Genomic DNA, 23,577 nt, shown 5'->3' on the forward strand with positions numbered 1-23,577 from the left:
ATACTTCCTCCAGCAAGGCCCTACCTCCTAAGGGTTGTACAACTTCCCCCAAACTCCTTACCAACTGGGGACCAAGTATTCAAATACATGTGGCTGTGGTGGTGGGGGGAATCTCATTCCAAACACTGCATTCCATTCTTTGGCTCCCATAGCCTCCTAGCCATATCATAATGTAAGATGCATTTAGTCCATCTTCAAAAGTCTCCAGAGTCTTTCACAGTATCATACTATTTAAAAGTCCAAAGTCTCTTCTGAGACCCAAGGCAAACTTTTCTTATAACCCCCCCTCCCCATAAATTAAAAAAGCAAATTACATACTTGTAGCACACAATGGCACAGAATATACATCGCCATTCAGAAAGGAAGGATTTGGGGCATCGTGGGGAAATACTGGACAAAAACAATGATGGGACCCATCAGGGCAAAGCCAATTCCTATAGTTCCATACCTGGTGTCTGGGACTTTAGCTTTCAAGGGCTTAGAAGGCTCCACCCTTCCCGTTTGCTTCCTACAACATACATTTTCCCCTTGGGCTGGATCTCCTCCCTGTATGCAGCTTTCACTGGCAGAGGTCTCATAGCTCTGGCGCCTCCAGCATCTTGGAGTCTCCACTACAATGCAGGGTTCACCTCTGCAGCTTCACAGAATGGCCTCTCCACTACAATGCAGAGTTCACCTCTGCAGCTTCACAGAACGGCCTCTCAGGGCCCTCTCCTCACAAAGGCTCCAGCATTGCCACACCTTGCCTGCCCTCGGTGGTTCTCTGAAACCCTGAAACCGTAGGGGAAGAGTACATGACCCACTCTCTTGCACTTCTCATGCCTCCAAAGCCAGTATCCTGTAGATGACACAGTCAAGTTGGAGTGGACCTTGGGATGGACCCTGGTCCCATAAATCATATTTGCAGTAACTTTTTGTTTGTATGCTGTTTTCTGGAAGCAGAAAACTCATTAGCCCTTTTCTTTTCACAAATTGGAAGCTTAGCTATGTGGGGCTCTTGACCTGCTGGCACTTTCCCCATTGCTCCAATGCTTAGTGGCAACTAATCGTAAGGATTACAGTCTCCCTCAGCACATGCTGTAACATGAAGCTTCCTAGTGCTCTTTTTCTGTCCAAATGTACCTTTTTTATTTCTTTCTGCCCCACTTGCTCTTTACATTGTAACCCAAATAAGAAAAATCAATAACTACGTGTCTTAATTAGGGTGTCTGTTACTGTGATAAACACCATGACCGTAAGTAACCCGGAAAGGGCTTATTTTGTATAGGCTTCCATCATCCATGGAAGCCTGGGCAGGAACTCCAGGAAGAATCCCAGAGACAGGAACTGAAGTAGAAGCATGGTGGAGTGTGGCTTACTAGCTTGTTCTTCATGGCTTGTTCAGCTTGATTTCATATAGCACCCAGTACCACCTGCCCAGGGATGGATCTTCCTACATCAATCACCAACCAAGAAAATATACCACAGGCTTCCCTACAAGTCAATCTGGTGTGGGCATTTCCTCAATTTAGGATCCTTCTTCCAAAATGACTCTAGCTTGTGCCAAGTTGACATAAAACTAGACAGCATAATTGACCCCTTGTCAACTTGACACACAGACACATCACTATTCAACTAGACCTTTTCTTTCTCATTTATCCCCAAGATGGCACATTAATATGAATATCACAATGCAAAACATAAATAACTTTAAAAGTCCCAGTCTGTAAAAATTTAAAACATAAAGTTTCTTTTAAAGCTCAAAGTTTCTCTACAGTATCGAAAGTTTTTCTAAAATATCCAAAGTCTCTCTAAAATATTCCAAGTCTCTGTAAAATTTCATAGTCTCTTAACTGTGGGCTCCTGTAAAATGAAAAAAAAAAAAGTCTCTTAGTTTCTTACTCCAAGAAGGAAGAACCAGGGCACAGTGACATTGTGAACAAAGTAAAACCAAACTCTAACCCTGGCAAAGAACCCAGTGTCCAAAGTGTGGGGTTCATTCCCAATCTTCTGGGCTCCAAAGGGCTTGTGCAGCCCTCCACATAGAGCGCACACAGCTTGGCTTGCAGGATCAGGCTTGCTGCTGTCCTGTGACACTGGCATCTCCAGAATGCAATGGGCTGCACCTTCCCTAGCCCATCCCTGGCTTCTCTCCAGGGATTCCGCACGTGCTCCACAGTGCCAAGCCTTGGTCTCTCCATTACTCCTTCCACACCGGGGTTTTCACTAGTCAGTGCTCTGCCTCGAATATCGTAAGTCAAGCCTCAGCTGCTCTCTATGGCCCCTTTATACTTTTAAAACCAGTACTTGCTGGAACACTCTTATAATAACAAATTCAGCTGAGGCCGGCAGGAGCTTTGGCCTCAGCCGCCTCTGGACCATAGCTTCTGTGTGCTGACCTGAGGAAACACTTCCCAGAAGATCTCAATTGTTCCAGAAAAGCAAAGCTTCCACTTTAGTGGCTCTGGTCTTTTGTTAATGACAGCTGACTTTTCAGCCCCACATGACTAGAATCACAAATTCCTAAGTAAAAATATAGAATGGCCCTAACAGTCTTAATAAAACAGGCCTCCATCACCTGCATTTCCCCAACATTCTTATCTTCCAAACTCCACTGAGCTCTGAGCACTCAATGCTTTTTCCAGCCCAAAGGTCAACTGCCACTAAAATCCTCACCGAAAAACATGGTCATGTCTGTCACAGCAATACTCCATGACCTGGCACCAATCTCTGTCTTAGTTATGGTTTCTATTGCTACAATAAAATATCATGGCCACAAGCAACTTGAGAAGGAAGGGTTTCTTTCGATTACGTTCCCACATCCCAGTCCATTATTGAAGGAAGTCGGAGAAAGAACTCAAGGCAGGATCCTAGAGGTAGGAAGGAACTGAAGCAGAAATCATTGAGGAACTCTGCTAACTGCCTTGTTCCTTGTGGCTTGCTCTGCCTCATTATAGCACCGAGGACCACCAGCCCAGGGCTGACACCATCCCCAGGGAGCTGGGCCCTCCCACATCAGTCATTAACCAAGAAAATGCCCCACAGGCTTGCCCACAGGCCAATCTATGTGCGGACATTTTCTCAATTGAGGTTCCCTCTTGCAAAATGACTCTAGTTTGTGTCAAGTTGGCATCAAACTAGCCAGCATGTCATGCCACTATTCAAGACATTATGCAGCCTTGACACTTCCTTTGCCAAAAATATGAGTCCATTACTTTCCATTGGACTTCAGGAAAGTTTCCAGAACATGGGCAGAAAGCAGCCAGCTTTTTTTTTTTTTTTTTTTTTTTGCCAAAATGGCAAACAAATGGTCTCTAGCCCTGTTGCTTTTAAAGTCCTAGATTCCCTCTGAAACCCCTTTTTTTTAATTCAATGGTATTTTATTTGGAAGGTATTGGCAATATTAAATAATGATTCAGTCACTACTCAAGATATTCAAATTAGGGAGTAGATAATTAATAGTAAAAGTAATGAAATACCAAGGCAAAATTTTGTCTATCATTTAAAACATTCTTTAAATTCCACATATATTTCCAAACAAGGTGTGTTTTATTTTTTCTTTAATATAAATGTTAATATATTACAATTTTATGATAGGTATATATTCAGGATTTTTGTTGTTGTTGTTGTTACATTCGATCTTGAGCGAGGCCTCTGCAGTCCAGTGTATTCTCAGCATTACTATTTTCCAGGTTCGTATTAGAAAATCCCGGTACGCACTACTCAGAGCATTCAACCAGCTTTTTAGTCCAAAGTCCCAAATCTTCCACATTCCTAAAAGCAAAACAATAAAAACAACAAAAACCCAACAAAACACCAAAAAGACACAACATGATCAGGTTCTTCGCTTTCTGGTACCATAATCTGTAAGACAGGTTTCTCTAAAGGAACAGAACCGATGGCTGTCTCCAGTGGAGAGGCCAAGAATCCGGTAGCTGTCCACTAGGCTGAGTGTCTCAGCAGTCTCAGTGTGGCACTGGAGTCCTGGAGGATTCCTGGAGAGCTGCTGCTCTTCAGTGTATGCTGGAAGCCCTAAGAAGTTTGTCCAGTGTCAGTGAAGGAAGCCCGCAGCAGTAGAATCGGTAAACATGACGGCGAGAGTGAGGGGAAACAGGCCCAAAGCCATTCCTTCCTTTTGCTTTCTTTTTTTTTTCTTTCTTTTTTTCTTGTTGGTTTTTAAAGACAAGGTTTCTCTGTGTAACAGCCCTGGGTGTCTTGGAACTCACCCTGTAGCCCAGGCTGGCCTTGATCCGCCTGCCTCTGCCTCCTGAGTGCTGGGATTAAAGGCGTGCGCCACCACTGCCCGGTTCCATTTCCTTCTTTCATGTCCTTTTTTTCTGGGCTGCCCCCAGAAAGTGCCACCCACATTTAGAGTGTGCTTTCCTGCTTCAAATAATCTGATCAAGAAAACCCCTCAGAGGAGTCCCAGCAGCTTGTGTTTTAGTTGGTTCCAGAAGCAGTCAAGTTGACAACCGAGACTAGTCACCATGGTCCCACCTCTATGCCATGTGGCTGCCTACTGCCATGTGGGGGACCGCCACACTCATAACTCAGATGGTATGGCTTTTTTTCTTCCCTCTTATAGTCTCCTCCGGGCAGCTGCTGAGATTTACAGCTTGCCTGCTCTGGTGTGTTTTTCTTTGAAACGCTAATAAACTTGTTCTTGAGCTTCACAAAATAATCCTTTAAAGTCCTTAGAAAGATAGTGGGAATCCTTCCCCCTCCTTTTTTAACCCTTCCCCTCCCAGGCTGCTCCTTTTAATCCTCCACACAGCAAGTGCACATGGCCACTCACAGTGCCTCATCCAGAAAGACTTTGTGCCTTCACTCTGTCCTATTCTTCCTCTGGGAACAGCTTTCCCTCATTTCTTATATCCAAATCTTCTAGCTCTCTTCTTTCTTTTCTTTTGGTTTTCTTTAGTTTTGGGTTTTTTCTCTGGCTTTTGGTTTTCTTTCTTTTTGTCTTATTCTGTTGCCCAGGACAGCTACAGATCTGTGATCCTCTGCCTAGCCTCCAGAATGCTGGGACTCTGGGCATACCCCACCATGCCAAGCTCAGATCTTATCTTTAAAGCCTGCTTCAGCATCCTCCCCAAAGCATGCCGTGCATCCTACTCTTCTGCTTTGGAATCCTTGTTCTTCCCTGACTAGATAGTTCCACATAACTCTTCTATGTCTAATCTAATAAAATGCAAGCCCAGCCCTTTCTGCAATCAGAACATAAACCTCGCTGAGGGAAGGATCTTGGTCTAAACCACAATCATTTATTGGCTAGGAGAACAGATGAACAAGTGTCTAAAAGAACACATGGATGACGAATCATTGGTGGTTTCTTGATTAATAATAGGAAGGGGCTGTAGGGATGTGGCTGCTACACGACTATTGTCACTCATCGTGTACTCCTGTCACCATTTCCAGGGAGCTGGGGACCACGACCAAGTCAAACAAATGCTGCTCACCTTCACTTCCTTCCGTCTCTTTCTCTAAGAGTGGCCCTCCTGTAGGGATGAGTAGCTTCACAAAAGTCGAGACTCTTCAGGTTGTGTGTGCACTGGGGGTGGGGAGGGGGTGGGGTGGGTTGGGGGATGGTTCGTGGACTTGGGAGAACCAGTTGGTTTTGTTGTTGTTTTAGAGACAAGTCTCTCACTATGTAGCCCAGGCTGGCCCTAACTAAAGATCTTCCTTCCTTCTCCTCCTAATTGTTGAGATTATAAGCATGTGCCACTATACCTGGCTTATTTGATTTTCCCACAAAAGGACACTGCTACTCTGGAACAGAAGGAAATACATGGACGATGAAATTGCTGCCTTTTTGAAGTAGTAGGGATGTAGCTTACGGCCTTGCACACTAGTCAAGTGGTATACCACTGAGCTACATTCTCAGCTGGAGATGGCTCTATTTAGAGATGGAATTGAGAATACAATGGTTTGAAATACTGGATTACTGGGCTCTTAGCTAAGGACAAAGCTCTCTGTGATAACAGGGAAAACATGTTTCCAAGAGCTTTGATTATGAGATAAAGAAAACTTTCAAATGGAAGCAGAGGGGAACAGAGAAAAGTGCTCTGATCCTAAGATCAATTGCCTGTAGATGATCTTAGATACAACAACAAGAGCAGTTCTCAGGGGGCCACTCATGCGGCCAGAGAAGGATGGATCGAGAAAACAGCACACACACAGAACTTACAACTTCGGAAGTTCCTGTTCCAATACACAGCACACATACATTAAGTCGAACCATATGGAATAACCAAAATTCAACTACTTTTGACCTACAAAATGGCAGCTCCATATGGTTCTACCTAACAGTAAAAAGTCAACTTGAAGTGTTAGCTCAAGATAAAGCATACAAGATTAGGTGCCATTATGTTCTGGAGGGATGCAACTTCTAAGAGGAGTCTGGCGTTAGAAGAAATAGTCAGCAGTTATCCCCTAGAATGGGAGGTGACTCTGCGTTACATAAATAAACATGCACAAAGGTGAAGGCAGAGTCCTCTACAGAGACGCGACACTTGTAAGGGGAAAGGAAGAGAACTCAGAGAGTGAAATACATGACACCCCCCCCCCAGGAGAAAGTCATAAATGGATGTCGTGTATTGCTGATGGGTGCAGAACACAAAGGTGTTAACACGGCTAAATACAGAATTGAGAGACTTGGGCCAGATTTGCTGTGTTGGTCATGGTGATACACATCATAATCCTAGCACTTGGGGGACAGAGACAGGAAACTCAAGGTCATCCTCAGCTGCATGATGAGTCGAAGGATAGCCTGACTCAAAAATAAAAGTTACTGTAAGATTTATTTTCGGAACATTTAAAGATTCTTTACTTTTCTTCCTGACATCAGAAAGAACAACACAATCAACAAGAGGGATTCTTTGTTATTCATAACTTAATTACATACCCATAATGATCAGTGAAGTAGCAGCTTGAAGAGTGACCATGTATGGCATCTTATAGTTTGTGAGAGTTCAAGGCCAGACAACACTGAAGTGTTCTGTCTTAACATTTAAGACAGCAGACTGAAGAGTTGGGAGGAAATAAAGGTAATTTGAGGGCAGGGGTACAGGCCCTATGTAACCTGGGGTCTTGTGCATGCTAGGCAAGGGCTGTACCAAGGACATAGCTCCTAGGCCTTTTTGCTTTTTGAGACAGGTTCTTACTAAATTGTCTAGGCTCGCCTTGACCATGTGATCCTCTTACTTCAGCCTCCAGAGTAGTTAGGATAACAACTATCCCACTAAGGGCAGCTTAGGTCTGACTTTAAGTCACATCTGTGCCACTGATCAGCTGTTGTGGTTTAGATGTGAAATGTCCTCTGTAGACTCAGGTTTTTGAACTCGGTCCCCACGTGGTGATGCTCTTTGGAAAGGTTTGGGAACTCCGGAAGGCAGAACCTTCCTGGAGGAAGTGAGTGCTTTAGAGCCCGGTCCCTTCTTCATTCTCTGCTTCCTGAGACCGGCTTCAATGTGACTCTTCAGACTCTTGCTCCTGCCACCCCACCTCCCCGCCTGCTACCAATGTCTTCCTTGCCACAACGGACTGTATCCATTTGGACCTGTAAGCCCAAATCAACCCTTTCTCCCTTAACTTGCTTTTGTCAGGGTACTTTATCACAACAGGAAAGAAACTAAGACACTTTAAGTTCCTCAAACTCTCCAAGCTTCATGTTCCCCAGAACAACAAGAGAGAGGGAGAGAAGAGAGCAGAGAGAGGTGTGGAATCGCCTATCTGATAGAGTTATTTTGACCATTAAATGAGAGCACATGTGTTAGATTTCTATTTACAGCTGGACATACAAGCAGAAAATGTATTAATGTCAGCATATATGGAAAAGCAAACATAGACATTTCATTCATTCTTTCAACAATATTTCTAGAAAGTGCCAGGTGCTGTGATAGTCATTGAAGTATACAGTTGTAAGGAAAATATATTGCAGTGTCTTCCTGGAGCTTAACAGATACTGGAGGATGGGGCTGGGGATGCAGTTCAGCTGGCAGAATGCTTCCTAGTATGCATGGAAGCCTGGGTTCAATCCCCAGTACCCCGTAAACTGGATGTGGCAGTGCACACTTGTTATCTCAGCACTTGGAATGTGGAGGCAGGAGGATCTGGAATGAGAGCCTTGCAGATGAGTGGGATGGAGTCAGGGGCAGCCGGTGGGGCTCCAGCTTAGGAGAAGGGCTGAATGGCTGGAGATTGGGGTCACACAGAGAAAAGAAGCACATCACAATGGTGGAAGAGTTACAAATATGGAAGGAGGGAAGGCTAGACTAAATCTGAGTTCTGTATTGAAAACGGAGGCATCAGTATAATCATGTGTGTGTGTGTGTGTGTGTGTGTGTGTGTGTGTGTGTGTGTGTGTGTGTATGTTGGGGAACATTTATAGGCCTAAGTGTGTGTATACACATACCCATATGTTTATTTCCTAGCTCTGTTCACTCTGAAGACCTAGAAACAGTGTCACCTCAGTTAACAATGAATGTAACTAAGAACTTGATCTTGGGACCTATTACCATTCTCCACCCAAAGGAACCAGGTCTCTTTGAAGAAATCATTGATTCCAAGATTGGAGCAGGAAAGGTATGAGATGAGCCTAGAGCATCTCAGTGTGCCACAGGTAAAGAAATGCTTTCAGAAAATGAGAACATACCAAAAGAGCACAGAACAAATAATGATAATGGTGAATTATTATCCACTGAACAAGACTCAGTAAATGTATACTAAGATGGAGTTTAAAAGTATGAATGAACCAATAAGTGGAGCTGAGCTCGGCAGCAGAGCATCTGCATGGACAAGGCCCCAGAGGGAGTAAGAGGTGGAGGAGCAGAAAAGGCCTTTTCTTACCAAGGCCAAATAGGAAAGGGAACAACGAGCCAGAAAACCCAGCAGTTAGCAAGTCACCATTTACAGAGGGATTCAGGTAAGAATCGTCAATTGATGCTAAACCTGTGTGCGGACATTAATGAGGAACAGGATATTTACTTAGTCTCAAATCATCTTCCACCAAGGACTTCATAATTACTTATTAATTACTAAGCACAAAATGTTTATCAATTAACCTCACACTAGAAAAACCTGGCAGAGACCATCTTCACTTCAGTCAGTAAAGGGCAAATTGACACTGAGTGCTTGTTGGTGGGCTGCACCGGGAACACACTGCTGTTGTGGTTCTGCCTGTCCAAAGTGAGCAAACAGAATCTAATCAGCAGGAAACATCTGAGGTTCAGGCTACAAAGCTATGAGTCTGTTCTCTGAAGAAAAAAAGTTAAGGTCATTTGCAGGAGATTAAAAAAAAAAACATGACAACTAAGTACAACTTGTGATCTGGAATTTATGAAGGACTATTAGGACAATCAGTGGCACGTGAATGACCTGTGGAATAGATGGTAGAATTGTATCGTTGCTAGTTTTCTGATTCTGATGTGGGTACCATGGTTATGCATGTAGGAGAGTTTTTACAACATGCGCTCTTGCAGCTGTGAGGCTGTTCTGTTTCTGGCTCCTCTTGTCCTACCGTGTACTCCTTACTATGATATTCTAGCCATATGTCCAGAGACAACAGAGCCAAGTGACCACATACTGAAACCTCCAAAAGTATGAGCCAAAATCAATCTTTCCCCTCTAAGTTGACTTTCTTAGATATTCTGTCACAATGGCAAATAGACTAAACAGTAGTCCTATATACATAGCATCTCTGTACACGGTCTTTATTGTTTAGTTTAGAAATTTTAAAAGAGCATTTTAAAAAAAAAATCAGCATGCAAAGAGTTTGAAGTAAAGAGTTCAGAAGCCTATTAAGAATGTGAGAAAATCACGCTGGCAAAGATATCATGAATAACAAGCATTTATAGTTAAGACTAAACTCAAGCCCTGAAACATGTATAAGAAACTGTGAAATCTGTCTAGTGCCAAACACATCACATCTTACAAAATTCACTTTAAATATTATCATCATGAAATCACTCCCAGGTTTGGGAACTAGGAGCAAAGTAAGTGACCAAAACTTACTCAAGCATGTTCTAAACAGCACAATTAGAGGGCAATAAAGGAGCTCCTCCCATGTCCATGTGGTGCGTCCTCATGTCACCTGCCTAACAGGATTCCAGAATTTCAGAGTGGGCCTCCAGGCTTCCCTCTCAAGGAGAAGTGTTTGTCACATCTGTGATGTTCTTACAATAATGCTAAGTGGTCAACACATAACATGTTTCATGGATCACAGGAAGTTGAGGAGTCACTGTGAAGTTGATGAGGAAGACTGCCTGTCCCCAGAGAGTCTGACATAATCTCAAGGGACTGGGAAAGCAAGCAAGCAGATGTAAGGCAATGTGGCCACTGTAATCCATAGGGAGGTGGAGGGAGAGTGCACAGCAGGTGTTTGTGTTTACCCATGACTTTTATTACATACGCAATACTTGAAAACCAAAGGTGGAAAATGTTATCAATAGAATAGAAATCAACCAGGAGAGGGACAGCGATGTGGTACTACACCAGACTAACGTTGGTGCAGGCAGAGCGAGCACACCCAACTCTGCATGGGCCAGGCCTCTCTGGAATGTGGGACTTGGCTCTTGGAAGGTAAGGGGACCAGATCACAGGAGGAATGACAGAGAGGCCTGAGGATGTTGAACCCGAAGAAGAAAACGCTGGATGATTGGGTGGTGGCGGCGGTGAGTGGGGGCAATTTCTGTCTTTGATTATCTAAAGGGCACCTGGAATGGTAATAGCAGAGTTATTACTGGGAAACAGATTTTTGTTCAGTATGAGGAAAAGCTTTTTACCAATTAGACAAGCCAAAAAGAAGGGTGGGTTTGAACAGTCACAGGATATGATTCATTCCCATTCCCCCACTCTGACAGGCTCTATGTAGCACAAGACAGGTTTTGATAGAGTAACAAATTCACAAGGATTCTGAAGAAAGATTTTATGACTCCGATATACTCAAGAGCCAGCGACCACTTAGGCCCTTCTAATGATGTTCATGGTTCTGTATTATCTTTCATCTTGGGGAGTTTGGGCACTCTGGGAAGGGGTGGACACTCCATTTTATTCACATGGCACATCTTGCTCTAGCATGGGCTGTTTCAATATAATCCTCAGCAGTTAGGAACATTCACTTTCCTCCTAGAAATGAGCTGATCACTGAGGTGAAAGTCAAATGCTTTTATTTGAGAAAATTTCATTTAACATAAAAATAGGGCTTAAGAGAACAAAAAGTTCAAGGAAACATATGGCAAAAACTAAAATATTCAACAGCTCATGAAGATACACCTTCAAGATGCTCTGAGCCAGCCTGCTTATTTATACACCCTCTTCCAATTGGCATTACTCTTCACTGAAAAGTGAACTCCTTCTTTAAAATATTATTTTTATTTTACGTGCATGCACCATGTGCATGCCTGGTACCCTTGGAGACCAGAAGAGATCACGTATGGATCCAGTACCATCAGATACCTGGTACCTCTGAGACTGGAGTTACACATGGCTGTGAGCTGCTGTTTGGGTGCTGGGAACTGAACCTGGGTCCTCTGGAGGAGCAGCCAGTGTGCTTAACCGTTCAGCCATCTCTGCAGACCTTAACTCCCACCTTTTATCTAATGCTTCCATGAGGTTGACATACAGAAGATTCACCTGAGAAGAAAAAAAACATAATGTGGGAAAGCTTTCCAGCCACAAAGTGAAGTCTGGCCCTCATGGTCTGAGGTCTGAGTTGCTATTTGGGGAGAGTACATAGTTCTCTCTCTCTCTCTCTCTCTCTCTCTCTCTCTCTCTCTCTCTCTCTCTCTCTCTCTCGCGCGCGCGCGCGCGCGCTGAGGACCAAACCCAGGGCCTTGTGCTTGCTAGGCAAGCGCTCTACCACTGAGCTAATCCCACCCCCATAGTCCTCTCTTGAGAAAGATGAATCCAAGGGCAGTAGGTCTGATTAATTAGGAACAGCCAGTTCTACGGAGGGAGGACGTACTCAAAACAGAAAGGATTGTTTGTTCTTAGTTGGTAACAAGGCCTTTTCCTTATCAAACCTACCCTGTTAGCTAATGGTCTAGATGCTTGCAACTGAGAATAATAACCCCTGGAGACACGCCTGTTTGAGCAGCCACTGTTTGCACAGAGGCCAGCCCCCCCCACCCCCCCACTGGCACTGACAGTGATAGAGCTTTCCAGAGCTCACTCCTGGCAGTCCTCATAATTAGATGCCTTTCACGATCCCTGCGTTTCCTCTTCTCCATCCTTCCTGGGTTTCACTCTAAGAAATTACTACACAGCCTCCTACCTCCTGAACTGCTATGAAAGGACTGAGATCTTCGAAGATGAAGATTTTTACCCAGTCAAGCAAGGTAGGAGATGTCCTCACAAGAGCCTGTCCTGCCTTCTGTACCCCCCCCCCCAAAGTCATGCTACCCACTGCAGGATTCTCCCTCCCTACCTTAGCTTCATAGTTTGTTTTGAGGGAGCCAAGGTGGCCAAGGAAATCCAATGCCAGGCCAGCCCATCTTTGTGCAGACACATACTTGTTCCTGCTATACATCAATATTCCAATATTCCAAGACTTGATCATTAGCCAGAGAATCTCCTCTTCTGGGTAGCCCTCCTGAAATCCAAGAAGAGTGGCTGTTTTAAAGCTGTCCTTGTCTCTACTGACTGTAACACTGCATCAGGTCCTATTATTACTAAACAAGGGGTGTTCAGCTAGCGCTAAGGAAAGACGGCTCTTGGAGAACAGGCCAGGACTTGGAAGGTATGGCAGCTGAAGGCTGTCCCACAGTGAAGTCTCGTGAAGTGACAGAAAAATGGAAAGAAGCAACGAGGCTTTTCTACTGGAAGAAAAGGTATCAAAGAGACCAGCTCCTGGGCTCTCTGAAGCACGAGAACAATCTGTGTCCTGCTTGGATCTTCTGTTGCTGCTGTCCTCAGCCAATTATCTCTTCAATCCCTACATTTCCTTTTCCGAGATGGTCAAGAAACTGTTTTATTGAGTCTCTTAATTTTCTTGACCAGAATGAATTTCTATTCTTGCAAAAGAAATAATATTAATGTTAGTGTTGCGATAATCTACTAAGCTACGAACAAAGGGCATTTCTGAGACAGTCCTCCAGCCTTATCAGTGGTTTTTAACACCACTAATCACATAATTAGATTCGACTCTTCCTTGTATTTTGTAAGAGTGAAAAGGATTAGTGTAAGGAGCGACTTTCTCTGTCCTTGTATAGGAGAAGGAGAACAATGAGAGCGTTCATGTTGAAGCCCTTCATACCCAGTATGTCTCAGGCCCTGGAGGACAGAGATGTGACAGAAGACTTGGGGAGGTGCTTCTTGAGTGGCAAGGATGTTGCCTTGGCTTTTATTCATTATTGGTTTGTTTAAGATGGGGACCTTGCTATGTAGACTAGTCTGCTCTTAAACTCCTGAGTTCCAGTGATTGTCACGTGTCAGCCTGCCAAGTGCTGGAATTACAGACCCACACCACCATGTCCAGCTGTCCTTCCATTGGATCTATAAAAAATACCATGCATAAGGCACTATGATAATGAGGTTGTTATAAGGGATAAGACAAAGCTTTCATCTTAAAGGATGTGTGGCAGCTTTGGGGAAACAAGGCATCTACATATAAAGATGACTTCATGGATCTGAGAGTGCAGCTCAGTGACAGAATGCTTGTCAAGCATGTGAGGCCCTGAATTTCATCCCTAATATCACAAGAGAAAATGACTTCCCAAGGTAACGATTAAGAGTTTGTTGGAGTGACGTGGACATTAGGTACAGTGACAGAGAAGAGCACTAGCAGACCTTGGTCAGAGGCAGTCTAGTTTGCCTGAAATATTAACCTCCTTAACATTTACTTTTCAAAATTTACAGTCGTTTCTTTCTCTCCATTCCTATACCAAGCTTTACATTTCTCTAATATAATTTATATCACATCATTTTGAAGAATGTTACATATTTATTTCTTCCAGCCTGTTGAATTCTTTGTGGTACAGATTTTTTGGTTTCATTTTGTATCCTCGAGTACAACATGACATACAACAGAGGCACAATACAAGTTTGCTGAATGAATTAATGAATGAAGAAATGACCCAATCCTCAATCAAATGTGACCTCCTCGGTGAGGTTTACCTTGATTGTTCATAACTTCTTGCACAAACATTTGTTCCCTGAAAGTTTGTTCACAGAACTGTAAAGCATTCCTAACACACTGTCTTACTCCTTCACTCAGCGGGGGTGGGGTGTCTTTAATGTAAAATGTCATTCTCCTGGTGTATTCACAGCCTGGCACAGTATCCAGTGCATCGTAAGGATGTGGTTACCTTAACTACATGACTGGAAAAGTGATCAAACAAACATGATCATAAGAGAGATATGAATAAGATCTAGATCTACAATGATTACATGAAATGTCTAGACTAGGAAAGCCCATAGTGAAAGAAAGCAAATTAGTGGTTGCTAGATGCTGGAGGAAGGAGGAATTGGGAGTGTCTGCTAATGAATACAGTTTCCTTTTAGGTTGATGGAATCTTCTAGAATTAGATAATGGTGATAGTTGCATGATTTTATGACTATACTAAAACTCACCAAATTATACATTTTAAAATGGTGAATTTTGTGATAGATGTCACTATGTGTGTGTGTGTTTATATATATATATATATACTGGTTTTTCAAGACTTTTTTTTTTGTATAGCCCTGTCTGTCTTGGAACTCACTGTGTAGAACAGGCTAGCCTCGAACTCACAGAGATCCACCCGCCTCTGCCTTCTGAGTGCTGGGATTAAAGGAGTGTGCCAACACTGCCTTATTTCTTTAAAGATTTATTTATTCATGTATTTAATATATATGAGTGCTCTGTCTTCACGTGCACCAGAAGAAGGAATCTAATCCCATTACAGATGTTTGTGAGCCACCATGTGGTTGCTGGGACCTCTGGAAGAGCAGTCAAGTGCTCTTAACCACTGAACTATCTCTTCGGACCCCATTTTGTAATATATTAAATCTTGATAAAGAATAAAAATATAGCTGTACAAAGAAAGAGAAGGGGATTCGAAGCAGAATAGAATAAATGAAGACTTGGATTGTATATGACAGCGAGTATTTCTAAGGGCTACTAAAAGTCATTTGGCCTAAGCAGCTGATTTCTGTAAGGAGTGAAAGGGGAACAAGTTCGCAAATGCAGGATCAAATTTCTGAGCATTTCCTCAGAATACTACTGGCATGAGAAATGTGAAGATAGTCTAATACAATTCTTCAGTAAAATTCATTTTTGGAGTTCTTCATTCAAGAGGTCATTCTCTTGAAGCATTAAAACACGTATTAATTCATTGAAAACTTAAGAAAGCTTTATAGTAAAAAATGTTGTGAGGCTGGAGAGATGGTGCAGTGGTTAAGAGCACTGGCTGCTCTTCCAGAGGTCAATTCCCAGCACCCACATGGCAGCTCACAACTGTCTGTAACTCCAGTTCCAGGGGATCTGACACCCTCATACAGACATAGATGCAGGCAAAACCCCAATGCATATTTAAAATATGTTGTAACATGTGACTGTTAATACAGGGTATGTGGAACACTCACTGACACCATAAAGGCTGGAGTGTAAAGGGTTTCGTATTGCAGAAGATTTGTTTAACCATGCAAAGATGTGTTGCATTTGTTTATGTTGCAGAATATTTATTTAACTATGTAAAGGCGTGTTGCATTTGTTTAATTATGTAAAGATGTGTTGCTATTTTACCTTGCCTACCTAAGGCACCTGATAAAAAGCTGAACAACCAATAGCAAGGGAGGAGGTATAGGTGAGACTTCTGGACAGGGAGAGTAAGTAGGAGGAGGAATTTAGGCTCAGGAAGAAAAAAAAAAAAGGAGATGCCAGGGGCCAGCCAGCCAGACACAGAGGAAGCAGGAAAGTAGGACATACAGAATGAAAAAAGGTAAAAAGCCCTGAGGCAAAATGTAGATGACTAGAAACAAGTTAAATTAAGTTAAAAGAGCTAGTGGGACAAGTCTAAACCAAGGCTGAGCATTCATAATTAATAATAAGTCTCCATGTCTTTATTTGGGAGCTGGTTGGTGGCCCCCGCAAAAATGCCAACTACAATTCTGCATTACAGACCAGAGTTTAGACTATCAAGCTATTCATGGGAAGTCACTGAAATGTTTTGTGTCTTAGTGACTCTCCTCTGAGCCAAGAAACCACTATCTTAGGGGGTTCAACTATGTTTCCCTTGCAAAAGATCATCCTAGCTGATCTGGTTGAACATTTACTGCCTCTCATAGAGGCACAGAGTTAGGCGTGAGATTCTCACCAGAGTATACAGCTGTTCCCTGTAGTTGTATACAGCTCTGCAATGCTTTATGTGGCCTGGGCAGGGGGTAGTGAATATGGAGGCCAGAGAAGATTAGAGCTAGGTGGGGGATCCATGTATGTGGCTACAGGGAAGCTCTCATCCCTGCTTGGTAAAGCTTTTCAGGTTGGGGCAGGTATGCCCACACCCCTGAAAGTCATCCCACACCTAGGCTCCGTAAAGAAGCCCAATAAATTCATTGATTACCCAGAGTGAACTCTGGAAGAATTGTGCCTTGGTTTGTGACTGGGACCTCAGGAGGAAGGGTAGATGCTGCTTTATGTCTACTGCTGGGAAGGAATTTTAGCAATATTTCATCAAAAGGGAAGTGATATGATGAAATGATAGGGGTTTTTCTTTCTCCTCTCTTTTCCGTCTTCCTTCCCACACTCTCCCCTCCCCTCTCTCTCTCAACAAGGTCTTGTTATGTAGCCAGACTAGCCTAAGACTGGAGATCTTCTTGCCTCAGTCTCATGAGTGCTGGGACTATGGACATGCACCACCAGGCCCAGCTGAAACTACAGTTTTATCTGGTGCTGGGGAATTAAACTCAGGGGGTCAGAGGATTTACAGGAGTTGGTTCTCTTCCACCATGTGGGTCTTGGGGACTGAAAGAAGTTTGTCAGGATTAGCAGTAAGTGCCTTTACCCACTGAGCTCTTTGGCCAGCTCTATTTTTGTTTTCAAGACAGGGCCCTTCCTATGTAGCCTAGACTGGACTTGAACTCATGGCCCTGAGTGCTGCGATTACAGATATGCAGCACTACACTTGGCTGGTTAGTTGTTTTATGCATGCTGCATCTGAGGTAATTTTGGAGCTACCTTGTGGGCACCAGCAGACAATAGTTAAAGCATGTCAATTCAAAGGACAGAAGACAGAGTGCAGAGAAAAGAGTAGAGCATGTTGGAACTGTCCAAGGTTGGGGGTAAGAGAAACGACAACACAAAGAGGCAGGGGGAAGAATGGGAAAGTTTGATAATGAGGCAGTGGTCCATAAGGAGGTCTAGGGTAAAGACAATTACATTTGCTAGAAAGTAATAATAACCGTCCTGTGGAGTACAGTGTGTCTATGAATGTGGAGTGAGGGTAAAGTGGGTGAAGATGAGGACAACTAGGTTAGCAGAGTCTTGTAGACTTGCCTCTCCATCTTGAGAAAGGGAAACTATTGAAGACGATGAAGAAAGGTCATACATACTTGAACAGTTAAAAGACCTGAAGCCCAGGATGGCCTAGAAATAATGAGGTTGTGCATAGTGGCCTCAACTTTATAGCAGTCCTCCTGCTACAGCTGGGGTTACAGGCATGAGCCACAATGCCCAGCCATACTTGAAATTTTAAAAGATGCTACTTGCTGGCTGCAAAACCGTATAGAAGGAAAGAAGAGCATCCGCTGAGACCAGTTAGGGGAGTCTCACAGTGGCTGAGATAAATGAAAAGAGCTTGAAGTAGGATGTTAACTTTGGAAGGTGGAAAGAAGTGAATTAAGACATGTTTACAGGTAGAATTGGCAGCTCCTGGTAACAGATTAGAAGTGGAAATGAGGAATGTGTCTAGTTGGGAAATCGGAGGATGGTAGCATTGTGGATTCAGAGAACGCTAGAGTTTTATTTAATTTTGTATTAGCTATCTTCATGCTTACTGCTGGCCAAGAGAATCATTAGTCCTCAAGAAGATAACCTTTTTGTAGCTATTCTCCACAAATGACATAGACTTATCTGTGAAATAAGAAAACTGAGGTATTTGTTCCAATGGCTGGTGAGAATTTATTTTGTTGCTGTTGTTTCATGCAGGGTCTCACTATGTAGTGAGGCTGGTTTTGAACTCTTAATCATCCTGCCTCTGCCTCCCAAGTGCTAGGATTTTGGATGTGCTCCACCAGGCATGGCTGACAGGGGCTCATATTTTAAACCAGCCTTCTCTGTCCCTAACATGCCATACACATCTTTAACTGAACCATAGGCTTTCTAGAGCACAAATGTCCACATTCTGAGGTGCTTTTCAGATTCCCTAAAGTGACTATTATGCACGCCTGTAGCTGAAGTTTTCTCCAGTCCTGCCCAGCCCCACGGACCCCACAGCCACTTATAAAATAATCACTCAGAAGCTTATATTAATTAAAACTGCTCGGCCATTACCTCAGGCCTACCACTGACTATCTCTTACATTTAAACTCAGTCTATTTCTGTTAATCTATATGTTGCCATGTCTTCTGTGGCTTTACCAGTGTGCTATTACATGCTGTTCTCTGGATGGTGGGCTGGTGTCTCCTCCTCAGTTCTGTTTTTCTTTCCCAGAATTCTCCTTGTCTACTTATCCTGCCTAAACTTCCTGCCTGGCTAATGGCCAATCAGCATTTTATTTATCAACCAATCAGAGCAACACATTCACAGCATACAGAACATCCCACAGCACCTCCCCTTTTCTGTCTAATCAAAAGGGAAGGGTTTAACTTTAACATAGTAAAATTACATATAAGAAACAATTATTAACCAAGAATTACAGTTACAATATCTAGTCTATTTGTATTTTGTAAAACTAAAGAAAATATTTTATCATCTATCCTATATTTGTGAGTCTAAAGTTTCATATTTAATGTATCTTTTATCATAACCAAGGAAAATTATAACTATATAGTCTTCAACTGCATCAAAGACCTCAGAAAGATACACTATTACCTAAGTAAACAGGAAATGTAGTGTAAGCAACTTCCAAAAATCTAGAATGACAGAGACAGCTGTCTGCCTCAACAGTCATCAAAACTCACTAAAGAGGTATAAAGTGTATAAATTTGAGAGACATTATAAGATAGTTCTCTGTTAGTAATATGTTAGGATAGAAAGTGAATCAGGTACAGTTTGGACTTACCAAAGTAGGATAGATAATATTTTCTCTGAGTTTGTCAAATGCAAATGGACTAGATATTGTTGATGTATTTATTGCTTGTATATATTATATAGTTATTGTACTTACTGTATACAGTTTTTCTATATTAGTTATAATTTTTTTTATTTTTTATTTTTATTAGAAAAAAGGGGAAATGTGGTAGTATTTTATTTGTGCTGAAATATGGTGATATTTTATTTGTATGTTAATAAATAAAGTTTGCCTGGAGATGAGAGGACATAGACAGCCATAAACAAAAGTCAGGCAGTGGTAGCATATGCCCTTAATCCAATCACATGGCAGGCAGAGCCTCTGTGTGTTCAAGGACACAGCCAAGCGTGATGACACATGCCTTTAATCCCAGTACCAACCATAGAGACCTGGAGGTCTGTATAGACAGGCAGTGACAAGGAAGTGAGGTGGCTGAGCTAAGAGCCAGTGAAAGGGCAGAAGAGCAAGGCAATAAAGGGGCAGGTTAGACAGAAAGAAAGTAATTTACTTGGGAAGCTACAGCTGCATGGTGAGCTAAGGTTAGCTGGTGGCTATTCCTATTTCTCTGATCTCTACAGCTTTCACCCCTGTATTTGGCTCTATGTTTCTTATTTAATAAGACTGTTTAGAAATTCGTTTACACACGTCAGTTCATCGAGATACACCAGACACCTTACCTACTGAAATCATACAATTCAATGGGTTTTACAATACTCACAGTTTTCTGCCACCACAATTATCACTTTAGAGCACCTTCATCCCCCTAAGGAAAATCCTGTGCCCTTTAACTTCTCATTTCCCATCAATGATACTCACCCCAACACCCTGGACAACCACTAATCTACCCCATATCTTGGCTTGTCCTAGACACTGATCATAAATAAAATCAGACAGTAAGTGATTCCTTGGAACTGACATCTTTCACTTAAAATAATTCAACAAATAGGTCTTATTATATTGCTCAAGCTAGCCTTGAACTCACTATGTAGCTGAGAATGATCTTGAATTCATGATTGTCCTGCCTCCATCTCTTAGGTGCTAGGATTATTTGCTTGTGATAGCATGCCAAGTTTTATGTGGTATTGAGGACTAGATCCATGGCTTCATGCATACTAGGCAGGCACTCTATTAACTGGTAGATTCCTAATCCCACATAATGGTTTTAAGTTTCATCCATTCTATAGTATGTATCAGTATGCCAATCCTTTCCTTGGTCAAATAATATTCCATTATATGGAAATACCACAACACATATTTACTAATCAGTTGATAAGATATTTGAGTTATTTGCCTTTTTACTGTATGAATGAATCTGCTTTGAGCATTTGTGTATAAGGTTTTATTTGTATACACGTTTTGATTTCTCTTGGGTATATACATAGGGATGGAGTTTCTTGGCACTGCCAAGCTATTCTTCTTTCTTTTACTTTTTGCATTGTTGTGAATCAAAACCAGGACCTTGAACATTCAAAGCATGCATTCACCACCCTTTATCTGATTTTTTCTTCCTTTCTTTCTTCCTTCCTTCCTTCCTTCCTTCCTTCCTTCCTTCCTTCCTTCCTTCCTTCCTCCCTTTCTTTTTGATTTTTCGAGACAGGGTTTCTCAGTATAGTTTTGGTGCCTATCTTGGATCTGTAGATGAGGCTGGCCTCGAACTCACAGAGATCCTCCTGGCTATGCCTCCTGAGTGCTGGGATTAAAGGCATTTGCCACCACCGCCCGGCTGATTTTCAAAGCTCTGCACCACTTTATAATCACAGTCTCTGTTAAGAGTACCAATTATTTGTCAGTAGTTGTTTTTTTCCTGTCTTTTTGAGTATCGTCACCTTATGAGGTGTAAAAGTGACAGATTACTTTATTATTGCATTTATATTTGTATATCTGTGATAACTAATTATGCTGAACATCTTTTTATATGCTTACTGGTCATATGAATATCTTCTCTGGAAAAAACGGCAACTTCTATCCTTTGCCCACTGGAAAAATGTGGCTGTCTTTATGGAGCTGTAAGATTTCTTTATATATTCCCAATGCAAATCTCTTATCTCCAACATTTACTCCCGTGCTTTCAGCTACCTTTTTATTTCCTTAATGGTGTCCTTTATAGGAAAATGTTTAATTTTTTCTCAAAACTAATTGTTTATTTTTATTTTATTTCATGATAGGAGACCTAAGAATCCATTTTCCAATACAAGATCACAAAAGATTTAAATTCTGTTTTAGAGAAACTGAGCTAGATGTAGTGGTACATGTTGGTAATCATAGCAATTGGGAGGTAGATGCAGGAGGATTAGGCATTCAAGATCACCCTCAGCTATACAATGAGTTTGAGGACAGCAACATGAAAGCCTGTCTTAAAAAGTAACAAAACAAAACAAGATCTTTGAGTCAGCAATGACTGTGAAACAATGAAATAGTAAACTACTTGTATGGAATATCTGTGGTGTTGAACAACTGCCAAAATGAGCAGCAAAATCACATAGAACAAGAAATAACAAATTATCAAGGAGGGAAAATGTCAGCCTAGGAATTCTAGTCCATGACAACACTGGTGATTAAGAGATAGAAGACATAGATTCGTTTCATTTGGATTGAGATAAGGTCTCTTTATGTATCTCAGTCTGTCCTTGAACTTACAATATAGCCAGGCTCATCTCAAACTCATAGTCTTCTTGCCTCAGCCTCTCCATTTCTAGGGTTACAGATGTGTGCCACTATGCCTGGCTCTTAGACATAGATTTGAAGCGAAAGGAAGTAGCAGGAGGTATTGTGTAAATAGTACATAGTAGAGAGAAGAGGAAGTGATGGTTGATAAACAAGACAATGTTGATGACTGTATGGGCAAGGGAACATCTTGTTTTTTAGTTGGATGAGGTTCAGGGTAAGGATTTAGAAATACAAGAGTTTCTAGAGATGTAGTGGGAAGAAAGTGATACATAAAGTTTGTGTTTGGGAACAAAGGAAAAACAGAAGAAGACAGAGCCAAAGAGAAACTAGGAATCAAACTACAGAAACAAAGGAGAAAACAGACTTTCAAAGTCTAACTCAAAGCTGCCCTGCAGAAACCTCAATTCCAATGCCAGGGAAATATGAGGCTAGGAAGAAATAAGATTAGATGAGGGGAAACCCAAGGACCATTGTGTTGTGAAGACTTCTAGGTTCAATTCTCAGCTTTTTCCATTATATATTTGCATGCCTTGTATAAGATATTTAACCTTTCCATGTCTCAATTGACAAAATAGTGAACTCAACTTCGTGTAGTTGTGCATACCTATAATCCCAGCACTTGAGGAGCTGAGGTAGGAGGATCATAAATTTAACACTAGCTTGAAATACATACTGAGACTCTATCTAAAAAAATGACAGAGATTTAATTTGGTAACCTCAAAGACTATTAATTCTCCTGGTCACAGAATGAAAATTTACATGTCTTTTAGATCCAAACTAATAGATGATCAAAAGAGAGAAGACACTATTGCTAAGTGAGTTTCTCAGATGCTAATGTAATGTGTATAAAGGAATATTCTGAAAATTCAGGTTTTCGCTCCTCCAAGCCTACATCCATCTCCTAGGGACTCAGCCTCTTGGTGAAGACTCAGAGTCCCCTAGTTCTTTCCTGCTACCCCCTTCAGCTTTTCCTTCTAGCACATCTCTATTCCTTTGTGACTCCTGCCAAGCCACAGAACCATTCCCTAACAGGGACCCACAGCGGCTGTGCTAGACTGGGACTCAGGGACTCCACAGCTAGGGCATTTGACTAAGACTCAGAGTGGGCAACAGCAACTGAAGTATGGAACACCCACTCAGTGATGAAACCAGATATACTACACACACCAAGAAACACTTCAGATGGTTAACTCCAGATGCCTAGATCCCAGCACAAAACCATAAACGTGAAAATCCAAGAAAATATGCCTCCTTCAGAAGCTAACAACTCCATGGTAATAGGTGCCAAGGAAAGCAATTAGCTGAAGCACAAGACAAAGACTTCAAAATAACAATTATGAATATGTTCAAGAACCTTAAAAAGGATATGGATAAATGCCTTAATGGAGACCATGAAAACACAAACAGTTGAATGAAATAATGTCGATAATTTAAGGTGTGAAAGTAGAATTTAACAAAGAAATAGAATAAGTAAAGAAAATGCAAACTGAAATAAAACTGAAAATAAAAACCTCAGGATGCCAAACAAAAGCCTCCGAGATAAGCCTCACCAACAGATTAACAAACATGGAAGAGCAAATTTCAGGTCTTGAAGACAAGGTAGAAGAAATGGATAGTTCAGTCAAAGAAAATGTTAAATATAAAACCATCCAAGCACAAGGCATCCAGGAAATCTGGGGCATTATGAAAAGACCAAGCTTTTTCATAATAAAGAACAAGGGAAAGA

General features: G+C 42.0%; 1 protein-coding gene across 1 annotated transcript in view; it reads right to left on the minus strand.

The window, feature by feature from the left end:
• Nucleotides 1-11,188: 11,188 nt before the first annotated feature.
• The window catches only part of Tex11 (testis expressed 11), a 277,802-nt gene continuing 265,413 nt past the window's right edge, over nt 11,189-23,577 (minus strand). Inside the window, exons 28-29 of the mRNA XM_059251477.1 lie at nt 12,404-12,568; nt 11,189-11,610 (exon numbers count right to left, since the gene is read on the minus strand). Of these exons, the coding sequence (XP_059107460.1) occupies nt 11,455-11,610; nt 12,404-12,568 (321 nt within the window). The 3' untranslated portion in view covers nt 11,189-11,454. The remainder of the gene's footprint in view (nt 11,611-12,403; nt 12,569-23,577) is intronic.

Source organism: Peromyscus eremicus, chromosome X, assembly GCF_949786415.1.
Source record: "Peromyscus eremicus chromosome X, PerEre_H2_v1, whole genome shotgun sequence".
NCBI classification, from domain to species: Eukaryota; Metazoa; Chordata; class Mammalia; order Rodentia; family Cricetidae; genus Peromyscus; species Peromyscus eremicus.